This window comes from Pagrus pagrus, assembly GCF_965226575.1.
Source record: "Pagrus pagrus genome assembly, chromosome: 18".
NCBI lineage: Eukaryota > Metazoa > Chordata > Actinopteri > Spariformes > Sparidae > Pagrus > Pagrus pagrus.
Genome location: NC_140202.1, coordinates 28,828,089 through 28,846,944, shown reverse-complemented (window position 1 = coordinate 28,846,944; position 18,856 = coordinate 28,828,089). Strand labels below are relative to the sequence as shown.

At 45.6% G+C, this 18,856-nt stretch overlaps 1 protein-coding gene across 1 annotated transcript in view; it reads right to left on the bottom strand.

Moving 5' to 3' along the window:
- Positions 1-1,992: 1,992 nt before the first annotated feature.
- Positions 1,993-18,856, bottom strand: part of tyro3 (TYRO3 protein tyrosine kinase) — a 23,997-nt gene continuing 7,133 nt past the window's right edge. Inside the window, exons 5-19 of the mRNA XM_084382004.1 lie at positions 15,988-16,074; positions 15,604-15,719; positions 14,558-14,738; positions 13,485-13,627; positions 12,839-12,977; positions 12,622-12,745; positions 12,099-12,193; positions 11,174-11,269; positions 9,778-9,858; positions 9,556-9,648; positions 9,324-9,445; positions 8,281-8,390; positions 7,932-8,091; positions 7,630-7,766; positions 1,993-4,938 (exon numbers count right to left, since the gene is read on the bottom strand). Of these exons, the coding sequence (XP_084238130.1) occupies positions 4,494-4,938; positions 7,630-7,766; positions 7,932-8,091; positions 8,281-8,390; positions 9,324-9,445; positions 9,556-9,648; positions 9,778-9,858; positions 11,174-11,269; positions 12,099-12,193; positions 12,622-12,745; positions 12,839-12,977; positions 13,485-13,627; positions 14,558-14,738; positions 15,604-15,719; positions 15,988-16,074 (2,129 nt within the window). The 3' untranslated portion in view covers positions 1,993-4,493. The remainder of the gene's footprint in view (positions 4,939-7,629; positions 7,767-7,931; positions 8,092-8,280; positions 8,391-9,323; positions 9,446-9,555; positions 9,649-9,777; positions 9,859-11,173; positions 11,270-12,098; positions 12,194-12,621; positions 12,746-12,838; positions 12,978-13,484; positions 13,628-14,557; positions 14,739-15,603; positions 15,720-15,987; positions 16,075-18,856) is intronic.

Here is an 18,856-nt window from a genome sequence, read left to right as displayed (position 1 = left end):
GTTTCACATTTTTCTATTTCATACTTTAGAGAAATATTGTTTTATATTCTCCATTATTTTGCTGACGGCTGAGTTCTGTTAACACTTAAAACTAAAACTTGAAGAGTTACTACAACAAAATGTTACTGACACATTAATGCTTCAGTATTATAATTTGTTGATATTTAAGAAATAACATTTAGGAGCTATTTAAGAATAAAGAATCAGTAATGTTTTATAATGTTACTGTATTTTTATGTTAAGCCTCTTCTGAAGGGATCTTGAACATTAAACTTCGTGCAGATAGAATTATTTAATTATTTTGATGTAACTTGTTCTCAGTCTGTCAGAAGCTAACACACTGGTGACGTCCTGTAGTTTGTGTCTCTGTGATGTTGTGTGTCTGTCCAGCAGTGACTGATGTGTTATTTTTCAGGTGAACTCAGGACGGCGCAGCAGCTTAACGTGTTCCTCTGCACTGGAGTAAAGCTGCTGTTCAGTAGCACCAAACATCTCACACTGTCACTGGTCTTCTGATATTCACAGGGTGGTTTACAGCCACAGTGATGGAGCAGGTGTCACGTCGTCAGTGTCTGTTACCTCAAACCAGATAAAGATAGTTTACATCTCCAGTTATTAAAAAAACGCTGCTTATTACAGCCAACGCCTCGTTTCCACCATCTCTCCTCAGGTCCACCTTCCAGCTGTGGTTCAGGAGGTGACCGACGTGTGAGGGATCTCATGAAGTCAGAACAGTCCGACATTACACACTTCTATCTACAGACTTCTCCAGCTGCTTCATTTCGTTAAGAAGCTCATAGTCTCCACCGACACCGGGTTGGATCGAAGAACGTCCTCACCGGGACAGATTGTACAGTTCAGTGCATGAAATGATCTCCATATCTTTGAATAACATCAGGGAGCAGCGCTGAAGACTTGGGGGTTAAATCGCAGCTTCAATAATTCATTAAACATCTATAAACTTTAGTTTATTGCAGTTTAAAGGTGCAGTTAGTAAGACTTCCAAACAAATAGGGGGCAGCATATCACCAGAGTAACCGCTAACTGCTGCTAACTGAAGCCGTCGTTAGCTAGGGCCATGAAAACTTATTTCTCCACATTTTGTTGATAATTTAAATTAATTGTTGGACATTTTAAATCGGTTCATATTGAACCTTTAAGGTAATACAGACACATCAGCAGAGGCAGGCCAGCAAAGAAAGTCCCACGATTGATGAGATAAGATCAGTTTGTTTGATCGGCCATCTTAAAACATCCTTTAATATCTGCAGTAAAGAGTCGCGAGCAGAACCATGGATCAGATTGTTTGGACCATCACACTGTTCATGGTTAAAGACTCAGTAAGAGGCTCAGTCAAGAGGTTTTAAAGTCTAAGTTTTGTCCCAGAGAGGCTTTTTTTTTTTGTTTTGTCTCTTGTTGCTTTGATTTGTTGTATGAACGTGTAGTTAAACTACCGAGGGGTCGGACCTTTCCATTCTGTGTGTCTGACCCGTAAAGATCAGAACGATTCACTTCTTATGGGTTTCTCCACTTTGTTTTTTAGTTTTCATATTTGAAAAAGTACAGCAGAAACAATCACCTTCAGAACCTGAGGTCGGCTGTCAGCTTGGTTCTGTTGGAGTAATGTATGAGTGAGGCGGTTAAAGGGCTGCAGTCACCTGCCGCACCACATTTAAACTACAGACAGGTGAAGTTCTCGACACTGATCGTCTTGTTATACTGTGAAGTTCTGCAGGGAAACCTCGAGTCCTGGGGTTCATACAGACGCTGTTCAAACAGCTCAGGAACGACCCGAGGAACCCGACGACCCGGCCTCCAATTCCCCAGATCCTGATCCGATCGAGCATTTGTGGGATTTCATGGCATGTTTCCCAGCAGAACTCCGCACCGCAACAAGATGATTATAATCTGTGTGTTGTCGAGCTGCGATGTGACGAGTCACTAATAAAAAGATTCAACATCCTGAAGCTGCTGGAAGAACAAGAACCAGAATCAGTGACACAAATAACACTTTATTCATGGTGAAGACTCTGTACAGACCTCAGTGGTGACGGACAGGTGAGGACAGGTCCGTCTCTCTGAGGCTTTTTATAATATCAACATATAAAACGTGACACATTAAAACAAACGGTCCCTTGATATCCCGACATGATGACGGCAGGAGATTAACTTTACTACAGTTTATAAACCAGTTAATCTCCAGGATCAATAACACCAGAGCTCTAAAATACATCATGACATCTTTATAGTCCTCCTGACTCAAATATACATCGTAGTGTTTAGTGTCTCATTCAGCAGTACTAGAGAAGACAGTGTACAGTGGTCCAACACGTTCAAGTCATTAACAACATTAACAGCTTCAGTGTTAGAGCAGCAGTCAGGGCCGGAGTAACACACTGCAGGGGCCCCGGGGCAGGAGTGTGCTGAGGGCCCCCATCACCCCCCATCACGAGCACGATGAACAGGTGCATCTCAAAACATTAGATTATCATGGAAACGTTCATTTTCTCCCTGTAATTCATTCAAAAAGTGAAACTTTGAGATCTTCCAGTGAAATATTTCAAGACTTTTTTGTTTTAACTTTGATGATTACAGTTTAAAGCTCATGAAAATCCCAAAAAATCTAAATAATATATCACATAAGACCAATCACAAAAAGGATTTAAGGTACAGAAATGTCGACCTTCTGAAAATATGTTCATTTAAGCACTTTTTGCTCCTTTTGCAGCTTTACAACAAAAAAAAGTCTTGAAATATTTCACTTTATGTGTAAATGAATCTAGAATATGTGGAAGTTTCACTTTTTGAATGAAGTTACGGGAAAAAACAAACGTTTCCGTGATGTTGTAATGTTCTGAGATGCATCTGTGAACTGAAATAATAAAGATCTTAACATTTAACTGAGGGAACAATTACAACTGATGTCGCAGGTTGATGTTATATTATCACGTCTGTAATTATTGATTAATCTGCAGCGTAGAAATGTCAAGAAAAAGTTAAAAAAATGTTCAGTGTCCAAAGACGACGAGAAAAACCTGAATATATTCACACTGAGGCTGGAAACACATCAACAGTCACAGCTGCTACAGATCAATCATCTCACTGTTGCTGCTAGAAATATCAAAAACATTTCAGAATATATCAGCAGATCCAGAACTAAACTAAATATTAAGTCAGTGTGTGAGGTTTTACCAATAATCAATAACCAATAATCATCACCGTCAGTCAGGAGCAGTTACAGTCTCACTCAGAGTTACTGATGTTTAGTGTCATTAAAGACAAAGAACAGTGAAAACTTCACATCTCATCACAATATTGGCAGATTATTTTTCAGTTGATCAGCAAATTTATTGACAAGTGGCTTCAGCTGCGTGTTAAAGGAATCACAGCCTGCGTCACTGACTGATAAAGTACAGAAAGACAACGTTAAAGGAGCAGTTCACCCAAAAATGTAAATTCATTTTCATTTCTGGAGCTTCACAGCAAAACAGAGTTGCAGCGTTCTGCTGAACACCTGAAGCAGCTGGAGATGATTTAAACATCAGATGTCTCCATGCAGCTCGTCTGCTGTGATCACAGAGATCACAACCTGATCTGAGACCAGATTTAACCCTTCACTGGAGCTGCTGAGCTCAAAGCATTGAGAGTAAATAACATGTTTTCACATCAGTCTGGGATCTCGGGGCTTCTGGAGATTAGGATCCATAATCTTAATTATTTATCAAAATCTAAACACAGCAGGCAGCCAACAGTTTTCACAGGAAGCCAGTCGATCACAGGAGCCTTGAGCCTCGTACCGTTCAGCATCTTAGCAACAGGTGTTTTCGTCTGGCCTGAGTGTCGGCCCTCCGAGTGTCGGCCCTCCGAGTGTCGGCCCTCCGAGGGAAACACTTTGAGCACCCTGTTCTTGAACATTAGTCGGTTGGACCTGTGTGTGGTACCGGGCTGTCCAAACATTTGTACTGAATGATCTCCATCAAAAGAGAAATAATCCACCGTCAGACTGCTGATCAAGTGACGCTGCAGTCAGTCTGTGGCTTTAAATGTCCTCATTATATAGATTATAAAACATCTGACGCCCCCCGCTTCAGTCTTTATGCTACGCTAGGCTAACGTGTCACAGTGTTATCTGTGTTCATCGCACAGAGACAGGTGGTCTTCATTTTCCTCTCTGACTCAGCAAGTTTCAACAAATGTTGTTAAATTGCTTCCGGATGAAACTCGGGATTTAAACAGTTAAACTGCAGAGTCAGCGCCAGTACACGCGGACTTCACAGTTACTGGATGAAGTGAGACCCAGTGTGTCATCAGAGGTACTGATTGTGTGTGTGTGTGTGTGTGTGTGTGTGTGTGTGGTGAACATGTAATCAGATTATTTTCAGCACCAGTGGGACAGTGTGAACCTTCGGTTCAGTCTCCACCCGCCTGCTGCTGCTCCTGGACGTAAGAGGAGCGTCTCTCTGTGAGGAGCGCTGTGATTGGTCGGTCTCTAGTCAGACATTAATGACGACGTCGTCGTCGTCGTCATCTCTGACCTCCTCCTGTAAAGTGTTCATGTCCTCCCCCCTCCTCCTTGCTCCTTCCTCCTCCTCCCCCCCCTCCCCCTCCTCAGGGCCTCCACAGGGCCCGATGATGTACCTGTAGTCTCCTCCGATGGCGAGCGCCACCCCCGACCCCACCATCAGCCAGTCCTTCTCCTCGTCCTCTGCACGGCGCTGCCAGGGGACGCTCCAGCTCGGGCCCCCGGTCGCCTTGCCGGGCCCCAGGGCCCCTGCTGCCCCCCCCTCGTCCCCCTCTAGGTTGACGTAGTGCAGGGGCTCCTTCAGCGGGGGGGCGGGGGACAGGCTGAGCCACAGCGCCTCCAGCTGGACCACCAGGTGCTGGAAACTGGGTCGACACTTAGGGACGGGACTCCAGCAGCTGTGCATGATCTCATAACTGACAGACACCACAGAAGAAGAAGGAGGAGGTCAACGATAAACTGTGTGTGTGTGTCTCAGTGTGTGTGTGTCTATGGCGGTAGAACCGTGTCATATTGTGTGCGCACGTATCAACTGAACGTGTCACAAAAACTATGTCACGCGTAACAAGAAGCAGCGTGCGCACGTCTGTCTGTCACTGTTTGACAAATGTTGTTACGCGTTCACACACGCGTGCGGTCGCAGATTCTGATGTGCGACTGGAAGTCGATCTGCACCGTGCGCAACACTCCGCGTACATGAACGCCTCCGTAGTTGTTGTGTTCCACTTTCATCCAGTAGATGGAGCCATCGATCAATACGAGATACACACATACAGGCTCACACACACACACACACACACACACACACACACACACACAGGCTTCTGCAGGACATGATTCATGTGTTCAGTGGAGACAGAGAAAGAGTTCTGTTGCTGTTTCTTTACTTTGTTTCTCACATAAGACACAAAATCAATGACAAACATGTGTAAGTTAACCACGCCCCCCGCAGGTGATCAGTTCACCAGTTCATCAGTTCCACCTCTTCCTGCCGGGCGGAAGACGTGAGGACGGCATGTCGTGACCATGGCAACAAGCGATACACAGCAACTTTCAATAAAGTAAAAAAAAAACAAAAAAAAAAACAAACAAAAACAACGAGCGACACACAGCGCAACACAACTTTTCTGTGTCCGTGTCTGCATATAACTGATAGCAGCACAGCAGACATGCAGCAGGTAGCTCCTGTCTCCAGCTCCAAAACAAAGTAGTGACTGCTTCACTGCAGATAACGTTTTGGTGCTCTCAGGTCTGGTCTCTCATGCCAGCAGCTAGCGCTACAGCTAACGCTACACACGTAGTTAGCTGTAGCGTTAGCTGTGTGTATACCAACACACAGTCAGTCGTACGACTGCCAAGTTACTCCTGGGCATCTAACACACTGTCCTTTAGCACAACATGCTAATTAATCAACGTAGCTCACTGGCTGTGAATAACAGACCATTTCATACCGTCTCCTCTGCGTGTTCAACGTTGATAACTTCACATGTAACGTTAGTTCAGCCTCATTTACATCGACGGTTAGCGTTAGCTCGTGTGCTAAACGGCCAAAGCAACACAAACTATACTGTTAAATAAATACTTACATCATCTGTGGCGTTGCCAGCGTTGTACTGACCCTGGTTGCTGAAACAGTCCGGCGTGAAGTGACTGGCACAGACCGTAACGCTTCTGCTCACTGAAGCTGGGACGTTTCCCTGATAAATAAAAAGTAGCCTCTTCGCTCTGATATCCTCTTTGGTAGAGAGGCGATGTAGCGAAACAGGAGGATCCGTGCATCCGACGACAGAGCAGCAGTGCTTGGCTTTCGGGTTGTACATGGTAGCGTCAGGCTGTCGCGTACAAGTGAAGCTAGAACGAGAAAATGGCGGATCCTTGTTCAGGTAGCTGGCGTAGTGTGGGAGGAGATACCCAGCGCGAGGGCCGGAGTATTCAAATCACCCGGACTGTTACGTAACAATCCGGGTGAAATCCAAACGGCTCGTTTAGAGACTCAATTCCTGACTCCGGCAGGTACAGAACATTGACTAAGTTGTCGAAACTCATGCTTAAGGGGTGGGGGCACTCCGGATACGCAAATATACATACCAAAGCAAGGAAAAAGTGAGTTTTGCATAATATGTCCCCTTTAATGTAACTACAATTAAGTATATGGGACAGGAGACAGATATAAAAACTAAACAAGGCAGATAAATAAAAGTTGCAGTGCAGTGTGAGAAGAAGGCTCAGATGTGATTTCATCAAAGGCAGCAAACAGAAAAGTCTTCATCCTGATTTAAGGAAACTGTGAGCTGCAGCAGACCCACGGTTTTCAGGGAGCTTGTTCCAACGTGGAACGTGAAAATGAAATGCTGCTTCTCCGGTTTAGTTTTGACAGAGAGCAGATCCCAAATGACCTGAGAGGTCTGGATGGTTCATAACGTACCAGCAGATCAGAAATGTACTTTGGCCCTAAGCCGCTCAGCGCCTTATAAACAGCCAACTGCACCGTAACATCACTCCTGTGACAGACAGGGAGACGGTCCAAAGATCTGATGACTGGAGTGACACGATCCACCCTCCTGGTCCCACTGATATATATATATATATATATATATATATCTCCTCTTCAATTCTGGCAGGCAGTGTGTGGCTCACTGCTGCCTCCCCTGGTCAACTACACTTCAGTAAAATGAAAAGGCCAACTACGTGAGGCGTTCATGTACGCGGACTGGTGCGCGCGATGCAGATCAACTTCAGGTTGCGTAGCATCAGAAACTGCGACCGCACGTGTGTGTGAACGCGTAACGTCATTTGTCAAACAGTGACAGACAGACGTGCGCACGCTGCTTCTTGTTACGCGTGAAATACAATCTGCACGTAACAACGCACGCACGCACAACAAAGTAATCATGCATGCACACACACGCTGCTGCGCGTCTCTGTTTTGACATCGATTTACTGCCATAGTGTGTGTGTCTCAGTGTGTATGTGTGTGTGTGTCTCAGTGTGTATGTGTGTGTGTGTCTCAGTGTGTATGTGTGTGTGTGTCTCAGTGTGTATGTGTGTGTGTGTCTCAGTGTGTATGTGTGTGTGTGTCTCAGTGTGTATGTGTGTGTGTGTCTCACATGTCGTCTCTGCAGTCTGGAGGTTTCTTCAGTCGTTCTCCTTTGATCAGGAACTCGTAGATCTCAGAGTTCTCCACGCCGGGGTACGGAGTCTGACCTCGAGTCATGATCTCCCACATCGTCACACCAAACGCCCACTGACACACACACACACACACACACACACACACACACACACACACACACAGAAACCAGTGTTATTTAGACCCTGGTGTACTGTGTAAAACTTGTCTTTTGGAGTACTTTTTCTTTTCCAGGTGGATGTGGTGTGCGTGTGCGTGTGCGTGTGCGTGTGTCAGTACCACGTCGCTCTGTGTGGTGTACACGTTGTCAGCCAGACTCTCCAGAGCGATCCACTTCACAGGCAGTTTAGAGACTGAACCCTGTCTGTAGTAATCTCCACTGTAGATCTTCTTAGACAGGCCGAAGTCCGCCACACACACCGTCATGTTCTCGTCCAGCCTGACACACACACACACACACACACACACACACACACACACACACTTCATTAGTTTATAAAAAGGTATTTTCTGCTATAAAACATAATAACATGTTGTCAGACACAAATAGTTTAAGATACCAACATAAACAATAAATGTATTAAATGAATCTGTGGTGTCGTGCGATCTGATTGGTGGACTGACTGACATGCAGTTTCGGGCGGCGAGGTCTCTGTGGATGATGTTCCTGCTGCTCAGGTACTCCATTCCCCGAGAGATGTCCAACATGAACTGCAGCAGAGTCTGCAGAGACAAGTCCTGAAGGACGGACACACACAGTCACTCTGTTATTTAATCATTTCACTGCACTGAAGACAAATCAGTCGATCACACTATTAAACCTTATATGTGGGGCTGCAACCATTAACCAAGCCAATCAGATTAAGCTTCTGCAATAACATATTAATAATAAACCTCCTTTAATGACAGTGGTGTGTTCCTTTAATGACAGTGGTGTGTTCCTGGTGTGTTCCTTTAATGACAGTGGTGTGTTCCTTTAATGACAGTGGTGTGTTCCTGGTGTGTTCCTTTAATGACAGTGGTGTGTTCCTTTAATAACAGTGGTGTGTTCCTTTAATGACAGTGGTGTGTTCCTGGTGTGTTCCTTTAATGACAGTGGTGTGTTCCTTTAATAACAGTGGTGTGTTCCTTTAATAACAGTGGTGTGTTCCTGGTGTGTTCCTTTAATGACAGTGGTGTGTTCCTGGTGTGTTCCTTTAATAACAGTGGTGTGTTCCTTTGATTACAGTGGTGTGTTCCTGGTGTGTTCCTTTAATAACAGTGGTGTGTTCCTTTAATGACAGTGGTATGTTCCTTTAATAACAGTGGTGTGTTCCTTTAATAACAGTGGTGTGTTCCTTTAATAACAGTGGTGTGTTCCTGGTGTGTTCCTTTAATAACAGTGGTGTGTTCCTTTAATGACAGTGGTGTGTTCCTTTAATAACAGTGGTGTGTTCCTGGTGTGTTCCTTTAATAACAGTGGTGTGTTCCTGGTGTGTTCCTTTAATAACAGTGGTGTGTTCCTGGTGTGTTCCTTTAATAACAGTGGTGTGTTCCTTTAATAACAGTGGTGTGTTCCTGGTGTGTTCCTTTAATTACAGTGGTGTGTTCCTGGTGTGTTCCTTTAATTACAGTGGTGTGTTCCTGGTGTGTTCCTTTAATAACAGTGGTGTGTTCCGTGTGTTCTCTTACAAACGGATGTTCTCCCAGTCTGGACAGCAGCAGGAACGTGTGCAGGTCTCCGTGCTTCATGAACGGGAGAACCACCATCGGGATCGGCAGCCGCTGGCCGGGACGCCGGTGAAGACTCACTCCTATTGGACAGGACAAACTGCCAATCAAACCACCTGACCTTGGACACCGGTCATGTGATTAGAGTTACTCTGTCTGTGTGTGTGTGTGTGTGTGTGTGTGTGTGTGTTACCGATAAGCTGGATGACGTTGGGGTGGTGGAAGTCCTTCATGTAGGCCGCCTCCTTCAGACACTGCTCGATGTCACCTGACGAGGTGATGTCAGCTGTGACACACACACACACACACACACACACACACACACACACACACACACACACACCATCAGTCATACTGTACTTCCTGTTAACACACTCACCAACATACACCACAGAAGAAGAAACACCAGACTCACATTTCAGCACTTTGACTGCCACCTTCTGGACGGACGACTCCTCCGTCTTCAGGAACGCCTCACGCACCGAGCCAAACTCACCTGCACACACACACACACACACACACACACACACACACACAGACACACAGACACACGCACACACACAGACACACACACACACACACACACACACACAGACACACAGACACACACACACACACACACACACACACACACACACACAAAACACTGATTTCTACCATTCAGGATTTAATCCAACTCAGGGTAACTAAGTACATTCACTCAGGTACTTGTACTTTACTTGAGTATTTACATTTTCTGCTACTTTATACTTCCACTCCACTACATTTATCTGATTACTTTAGTTACTAGTTACTTTACAGATTACATTTTTAAATGAATTGATTTTGTCATCAGTCAGATAACAACAGTGACTGTGATGATCAGCTGACTCAGTTTATACGTGTTAATATATGGATCAGTTACTTTACTGATACTTTGACACTTTAGTACATTTATCATCAGAAACCTTAAGATTTTTACTCGAGTATTATTCATATGAGTGACTTTCACTGTTACCACAGTAATATGTTAACACCATATCTTCAGCACTTTTCACAACACTAACGGGGGGTGGACAAAATATCAGAAACAGTTGAAGAGCATCACAAAGTGAACAATATGAGCAGGAGGACTCGGACTGTGACACTGAGCTGGGTTTTCCTAATGAACTGGACTCTGATCAGACGGGACGGTTCCTCTGATCAGTGGCTGAAAGCACAAACTGTGTGACGGACAAACAGACGACTGAGTGTTGATTCATGACACTGTTTGATATTCAGAACCGACTGTCTGCAGCTCAACATGTCGACAGAGACAAGCTTCAAATGAGCCTCTGCGCCCCACACACACACACACACACACACACACACACACACACACACACACACACACACACACAGCTGGGCTAATGAAGTTCAGTTTTCTGCTGCTTCACACATCCAGACACGGAGCTAAGCTAATGCTAACAGCATTTAAGGATAAATAAGTCCTGAAGTTAGATTTCTTTCAGCAATCTCAGAAGATATCATGGTATACAGTATTACACAATTATTGTTATACATACATACATATAATCCTAACAATTAAGTAGTTATTAAGTACCTGCTAAGTGTAAATGTTGTTACCTAGTTAGCTCCATATATCATCGGGCTATCACCTCTTAAAGTACAAAGCGGTTGTTTGAGACAGGAGCCAGAAATATTCGTCCCGACAGACATGAAACTTGATATAAACTTTAGATATTTTTGTATTTTTAGTAACACTAATAAGGCAGAATTCAAAACTGTAGATGAGCAAACATCACGGCAGTCCTGCTGTGTTGATGCGTTACCTTTCCCCAGCATGTGTCCCAGTGTGAGCAGCCTCTCTGGGATCAGAACGTCCTGCAGTTTGTTCTTCAGGTCGTCGTTTATACCCAGACTGTCCACTAGAGGGAAACACACACACACACACACACACACACACACACACACACACACACACACACACACACAGGTTGATCAACACCCTCTCAGACAAAACACACAGTTTTTTGTTTTTTTAAGGATCCACTGAGGTGTAAATCAGTTCGACTTTGTTCAGTGTCATTAAATGTCTCAGCAGACTGATTTCATATTTCCTTACATGAAAATGACCCCAGTGAGTTCAGAGCTCTGATATCAGATCAGTTTAGTGATCAGAAGAATATGGATCAGGTCATCCCGACCGGAACAAACAGATCAAAGGAAGGAACAGATGAAGTGTTTCTGGAGAACATTTAGTCTAAAATAACAGAATATGATTTAGCAGTAGCTGCAGTACCACCTGTTGACCACCAGAGGTCACACTCAGACTAAACTCAGGACTGTTTAACTCTGAAGAACAGACGTTTCATCATCACTCATCAGATTCAGAGTTACAGGAACTCTCTGACTCGGTGCTGTTGTGATGTCAGACCGGTGGATCTGATTGGCCGAGAGGCAGCAGGTAAATACAGGCCGGCTGATGTGAGTCTATCAATACAGGTAGCAGTGTTTTCTGTCAACAGACTGAAGGACGTCTGATCTCTCTTACCTTCTTACTCCAATACATCAGCACAGATACTGAGAGTTTAACTGATATTCAGCTCTGGATGTAAAATAAACATTTAATATGTTGATCTGACAGAATATTAAGAACCTGACAGGTTTCATTTTGTAGTCGAAGTCAAACCGGATGTTAAATTCTGATTTTGTCTCGTAAAACGACACAATTTCATTAGATTAAATGTCACTCACATGTCGACTCCTGCAGATCAGCACAGTTTCTGTTGAAGGATCGAGCTGCTGTGAAGGAAACCGAACTCTCAGGACCCGGAGGCTTAAAGGCCGAACTGAAGGGAAGAAGACGGACAGGAAGACGTTCACAGCTGGACGGAGTTCTTTAAATGTTTCAGTATCAGCCTGACTAAAAATGAAAGACACGTTGGTCCGTCTCTCAGTGTTCGCTCCCTTTTGTTCAAACTTTAGATCAATGAAACACCTGAAAAGTTTATTTGCAGACGACTCTGTAGTATTTTTTATAGTCACTGAACCTTAGAGTTCACACCAGTCTGCTCTTCTTCTAGACAAACAACATGTCAGTCCGTCACTTATTACTGTCTGACTTCGTGTCTGTGGCCCTTTAGTTCCTACTGAATCTTTAAAAACACAAATATATATTTTCATGTTTCTGGCAGCAGGACGGTGTGTGTAGGATTCACTGCTGGTTTGAGTCTGAACATGAGATTAGTGGATGAATGCTATGATCATTTTTTTGTACCCAAACTGCGTCTCCTTCCCGCGGCTGTGAGCGATGGCGGCGAGCAGCAGTCCGACCACGGTGGCCACCAGCAGGCCGAGCAGCAGACCGACCCACATGTGGCTCCGCTGGACCTGGACCTGGACTGAGGGGCCAACAGAGGGTCGATAAACATGTGGTGAAAACAAAAATCTGACAGCGGAGCGGTGACATCCCATGTTTCAGGTGTGTGGTTTACCTGAGGCGGGCAGCACCAGCACCGGGGGGCTCCAGGGTCCACAGCCCACTGAGGTGCAGGCCGACACCTGGAAGGAGGCGTTGAAGAAACGTCCTCCTCCTGACAGCTGAGCCGAGTTCTCCTTAAACAGCAGAGGCTCCTGAACACACAGGAAACAGGTTCAGATGACGTGTAAGCAGCTGGTCCAGGATCCTACTGCAGGTTCTGCATGTTCAATGTTTCTGAGTCAAACTGAACAAATCATTCCCAGTTTCTCACACTGATCTGAGAGCTGCAAAACACTTTCAACCAAGAAAAATACAACATGTCAACATGAAGCAGCTGATAAAACCCAACTGGTGCTGGAGATGAGGCGTCTCCTGCTGGTGAGGCAGCGTGAAGTCCAGCTCAACAACTCAGACTGGATTTCAGAGCAGGACGTCAAGAGGACCAGATGTAACATAATCAACTACTTTTGATAACAACTAAAGTAACATTCTAACACGTTAACAGAGTAATAATACATGAAGAGGAACTTATTACACTTCCTGAGTAAGTTGCCCAGCACAGTGAAGGTCACATTTAATCTTCTGTCAACCATTAAATCAACTGAGTCACTGTTTGGAAACACACACACACACACACACACACACACACACACACTCACCTGTGGTTCTCCTCCCAGAGTCCACTGCACCTTGTAGGCCAACAGTTTCCCCTGCAGCTCGTCGTCCTTCAGCGTGGCCCAGTTCAGAGACAGCTGCTGCTCCGTCAGATCAAACGTCAGGTTCCTGGGCGCCGCCGACGGCACTGAGGACACCATGACACACATTCATCAACAGGTACGTGACAGGTGTCATCAGGATGGTGATGCTTCAAAGTTATCATCCAATCCCAGCGCAGCAACAGTAGCTATCGCAGCAGGTGTCAGTGTTTCTCTCCACATGGTGAAACTGTGTACAGCTGCTTCTAATGCTATGCTAACGTTAGCATTAGATCAAATACTTCTAACAGTGTGTGGACATTAGCACTGTAACCAGTACTTCTTATGCTATGCTAACATAACATAGGAACCAGTGCTTCTCACGCTACGCTAATGTTATCATTAGAACCAATCAGCTTGCTTGAAGTGCAGGTCTGTGACCTCCAGTTACCCAGAAGCCCTTTCCTTGTGTTTACATGCAGCTGTACAGAAGTGGCAGAACGTGTCCTCTCTGATAACATGCAGCCCTCCTCCCTCAGGTCTGTGATCTAACAGGGCTGAGGGCAGTGTCACAGTTCAGCCTGCAGGGGGCGCTGCAGAGACTGCCGGCTGCAGCAGAGTCCTTTCATATGGATTGAGGCCACAGACAAAAGCTGATTGTACGGAGAGGACTGGAATCTACTGGATCTACTCCAGCTGGACCACACACACACACACACACACACACACAACACAAATACACAACACAAACAACAAACCAGCTCTCAGCTACCGACTATTGAAGCTCACAGTAAACAGGAAACCAGCAGACAGCAGGATCTCTGCAGCTATTTATCTTTTTAAATGTGTTTTTATAAAAACTTGTCATGATTTCTGTATCAATGAACAAACTGTTGAAGCACCATTATTAAGAGGCATCAAGACATATTAAGAGGAATAATTCTGCTACACAGAATTCAGTTTATTTTTCAACTCTTCTGACGCTCGTCCAGAATAAACGTCTGCATCCACCGACACTAAGAATCCACGTCACTCACCTGCCTCAAGAGTGGTGAACTGCAGCCATGGGGAGAAGGGTGACGCCCCCACCTCGTTAACACAGGAGACCCTGACGCTGTAGTTGGAGTGACTCCTCAGACCAGACAGAACCTGAAGGTGAGGAGGAACCACAACCTCCTTCTGAGGGAGGTCCCACCTCCGGACCGAACGCCTCGACAACTTAGGAGTGGAAGAAGAACAAGAAGAAGAACAAGAAGAAGAAGAAGAAGAAACAGAAGAAGAAAAAACAGAAGTAGAAGAAGAAGAAGAATAAACAGAAGAAAAAACAGAAGTAGAAGAAGAAAAAGAAGAAACAGAAGAAGAAAAAACAGAAGTAGAAGAAGAAAAAGAAGAAGACACAGAAGAAGAAGAAGAAAAAGAAACAGAAGAAGAAACAGAAGAAGAAGAAGCAGAAGAAAAAGAAGAAACAGAAAAAGAAACAGAAGAAGAAAAAACAGAAGTAGAAGAAGAAAAAGAAGAAGAAACAGAAGAAGAAACAGAAGAAGAAGAAGAAGAAACAGAAGTAGAAGAAGAAACAGAAGAAGAAACAGAAGAAGAAGAAGAAAAAACAGAAGTAGAAGAAGAAACAGGAGAAGAAAAACAGAAGTAGAAGAAGAAAAAGAAGAAGAAGCAGAAGAAAAAGAAGAAAAAGAAAAAGAAACAGAAGTAGAAGAAGAAACAGAAGTAGAAGAAGAAACAGAAGAAGAAAAACAGAAGTAGAAGAAGAAACAGAAGAAGAAAAACAGAAGTAGAAGAAGAAAAAGAAGACACAGAAGAAGAAGAAGAAGAAAAAGAAGTAGAAGAAGCAGAAGAAGCAGAAGAAAAAGAAACAGAAGAAGCAGAAGAAGAAGCAGAAGAAAAAGAAGAAACAGAAACAGAAACAGAAGAAGAAACAGAAGTAGAAGAAGCAGAAGAAGAAGCAGAAGAAGAAGAAGCAGAAGAAACAGAAACAGAAGAAGAAACAGAAGAAGAAGAAGATTATTATCATTTTCAATCAGACCAGTGTGTGTGTGAGTGTTCGTGCGTGTGCGTGCGTGCGTGTTACCTGGAGGATGCAGGTGGACAGCTCAGAGTGTCCTGTGAATCCTGGTTTCCATGACAACGTGACGTTGTCGTCCACCATCCTTAGAACCTGCAGCTCGATCGGAGCCGCCGGCAACACTGAGAAAGAGCCCCGCCCCCAGAGAGTTACCATCCAATCACAGCTCGGCAATAGTTCCAACTAGTTCCAGCAGGTGTGACAGTGTTTGAGCTGCTTCTAGCGTTATGTCATGCTAACGTTAGCATTAGAACCGATGCTTCTCATGCCATGCTAATGTTAGCATGGCATCCATTGCTTGTGCTAACTTTACTGACTTTCTGAATAATATAATTCTTCTAATAATCTTCTTAAATGTAGCTGCTGACTGACTCCAGCAGGTGAACTCACCTTTAATGTGAACTGTTCCGGTTCTAGAAACGGAGATTCCTCTGGCGTTCTTCGCTTCACAGTAAAACTTCACACTGCTGTTCACTCCTACACACACACACACACACACACACACACACACACACAGTTATTGATGAGGTGTTATATTGATCACTATGATTCTTTCAGCAGCGCTACCTGCCGTCCACACAGGAAGTAGTTCAGCTGTTGTCTTCAGCCGTGCCTGATGTGCGTACATTGGTGGGGAGTAACTAAGTACATTTACCAATGAAGTACTTGTTTTTGTACTTGAGTATTTCCATTTGATCCTGTTTTATTCTTCCTCTTCTTTCTTCCTTCCTCCGTGTCACCTGTGACCAGCCAATAAGAGATCAATACGTGAGATCACTTTCACTGATTTAGAGGGAAATGTTCCTTTAAGGCACCTCCTGAAAAACTACACGACTCACTGACAGGAAACACGTTGTGTGTGTGTGTGTGTGTGTGTGTGTGTGTGTCTATATCATGTGTTTCTATTTCCCAGCAGTGGATCTATTTATAGAAAAAAATCAATATGAGAGAAGAAACCACAGGATGAACACCTGCACGAGGCAACTGAGAGAATGTCTCTTATTTTGATAGTTTTGTCCTCACTTCCTGTCACTTCAGAGGATGATGAATGCTGGCAGACAGACAGGTGAGGAGAGAGAGACAGAGAGGTGAGGAGAGAGAGACAGACAGGTGAGGAGAGAGAGACAGAGAGGTGAGGAGAGAGAGACAGACAGGTGAGGAGAGAGAGACAGAGAGGTGAGGAGAGAGACAGACAGGTGAGGAGAGAGAGACAGACAGGTGAGGAGAGAGAGACAGAGAGGTGAGGAGAGAGAGACAGAGAGGTGATGAGAGAGACAGACAGGTGAGGAGAGAGAGACAGAGAGGTGAGGAGAGAGACAGACAGGTGAGGAGAGAGACAGACAGGTGAGGAGAGAGACAGACAGGTGAGGAGAGAGAGACAGAGAGGTGAGGAGAGAGACAGAGAGGTGAGGAGAGAGAGAGACAGGTGAGGAGAGAGAGACAGACAGGTGAGGAGAGAGAGACAGACAGGTGAGGAGAGAGAGACAGAGAGGTGAGGAGAGAGACAGAGAGGTGAGGAGAGAGAGAGACAGGTGAGGAGAGAGAGACAGACAGGTGAGGAGAGAGAGACAGACAGGTGAGGAGAGAGACAGAGAGGTGAGGAGAGAGAGACAGACAGGTGAGGAGAGAGAGACAGACAGGTGAGGAGAGAGACAGACAGGTGAGGAGAGAGAGACAGAGAGGTGAGGAGAGAGACAGACAGGTGAGGAGAGAGAGACAGAGAGGTGAGGAGAGAGACAGAGAGGTGAGGAGAGAGAGACAGACAGGTGAGGAGAGAGAGACAGAGAGGCGAGGAGAGAGAGACAGACAGGTGAGGAGAGAGAGACAGAGAGGTGAGGAGAGAGAGACAGAGAGGTGAGGAGAGAGACAGACAGGTGAGGAGAGAGAGACAGACAGGTGAGGAGAGAGACAGACAGGTGAGGAGAGAGACAGAGAGGTGAGGAGAGAGAGACAGACAGGTGAGGAGAGAGAGACAGACAGGTGAGGAGAGAGACAGACAGGTGAGGAGAGAGAGACAGAGAGGCGAGGAGAGAGAGACAGACAGGTGAGGAGAGAGAGACAGAGAGGTGAGGAGAGAGACAGACAGGTGAGGAGAGAGAGACAGACAGGTGAGGAGAGAGACAGACAGGTGAGGAGAGAGACAGAGAGGTGAGGAGAGAGAGACAGACAGGTGAGGAGAGAGACAGACAGGTGAGGAGAGAGAGACAGACAGGTGAGGAGAGAGAGAGACAGAGAGGTGAGGAGAGAGAGACAGACAGGTGAGGAGAGAGAGACAGACAGGTGAGGAGAGAGACAGACAGGTGAGGAGAGAGAGACAGAGAGGTGAGGAGAGAGAGACAGACAGGTGAGGAGAGAGAGACAGAGAGGTGAGGAGAGAGAGACAGACAGGTGAGGAGAGAGAGACAGACAGGTGAGGAGAGAGACAGACAGGTGAGGAGAGAGAGAGACAGAGAGGTGAGGAGAGAGAGACAGACAGGTGAGGAGAGAGACAGACAGGTGAGGAGAGAGACAGAGAGGCGAGGAGAGAGAGACAGACAGGTGAGGAGAGAGAGAGACAGAGAGGTGAGGAGAGAGAGACAGACAGGTGAGGAGAGAGACAGACAGGTGAGGAGAGAGAGACAGAGAGGTGAGGAGAGAGAGACAGACAGGTGAGGAGAGAGACAGACAGGTGAGGAGAGAGAGACAGAGAGGTGAGGAGAGAGAGACAGACAGGTGAGGAGAGAGAGACAGAGAGGTGAGGAGAGAGAGAGACAGGTGAGGAGAGAGAGACAGACAGGTGAGGAGAGAGAGACAGACAGGTGAGGAGAGAGACAGAGAGGTGAGGAGAGAGAGACAGACAGGTGAGGAGAGAGAGACAGACAGGTGAGGAGAGAGACAGACAGGTGAGGAGAGAGAGACAGAGAGGTGAGGAGAGAGACAGACAGGTGAGGAGAGAGAGACAGACAGGTGAGGAGAGAGACAGAGAGGTGAGGAGAGAGACAGAGAGGCGAGGAGAGAGAGACAGACAGGTGAGGAGAGAGAGACAGAGAGGCGAGGAGAGAGAGACAGACAGGTGAGGAGAGAGAGACAGAGAGGTGAGGAGAGAGAGACAGACAGGTGAGGAGAGAGAGACAGACAGGTGAGGAGAGAGACAGACAGGTGAGGAGAGAGACAGACAGGTGAGGAGAGAGAGACAGACAGGTGAGGAGAGAGAGAGACAGAGAGGTGAGGAGAGAGAGACAGACAGGTGAGGAGAGAGACAGACAGGTGAGGAGAGAGA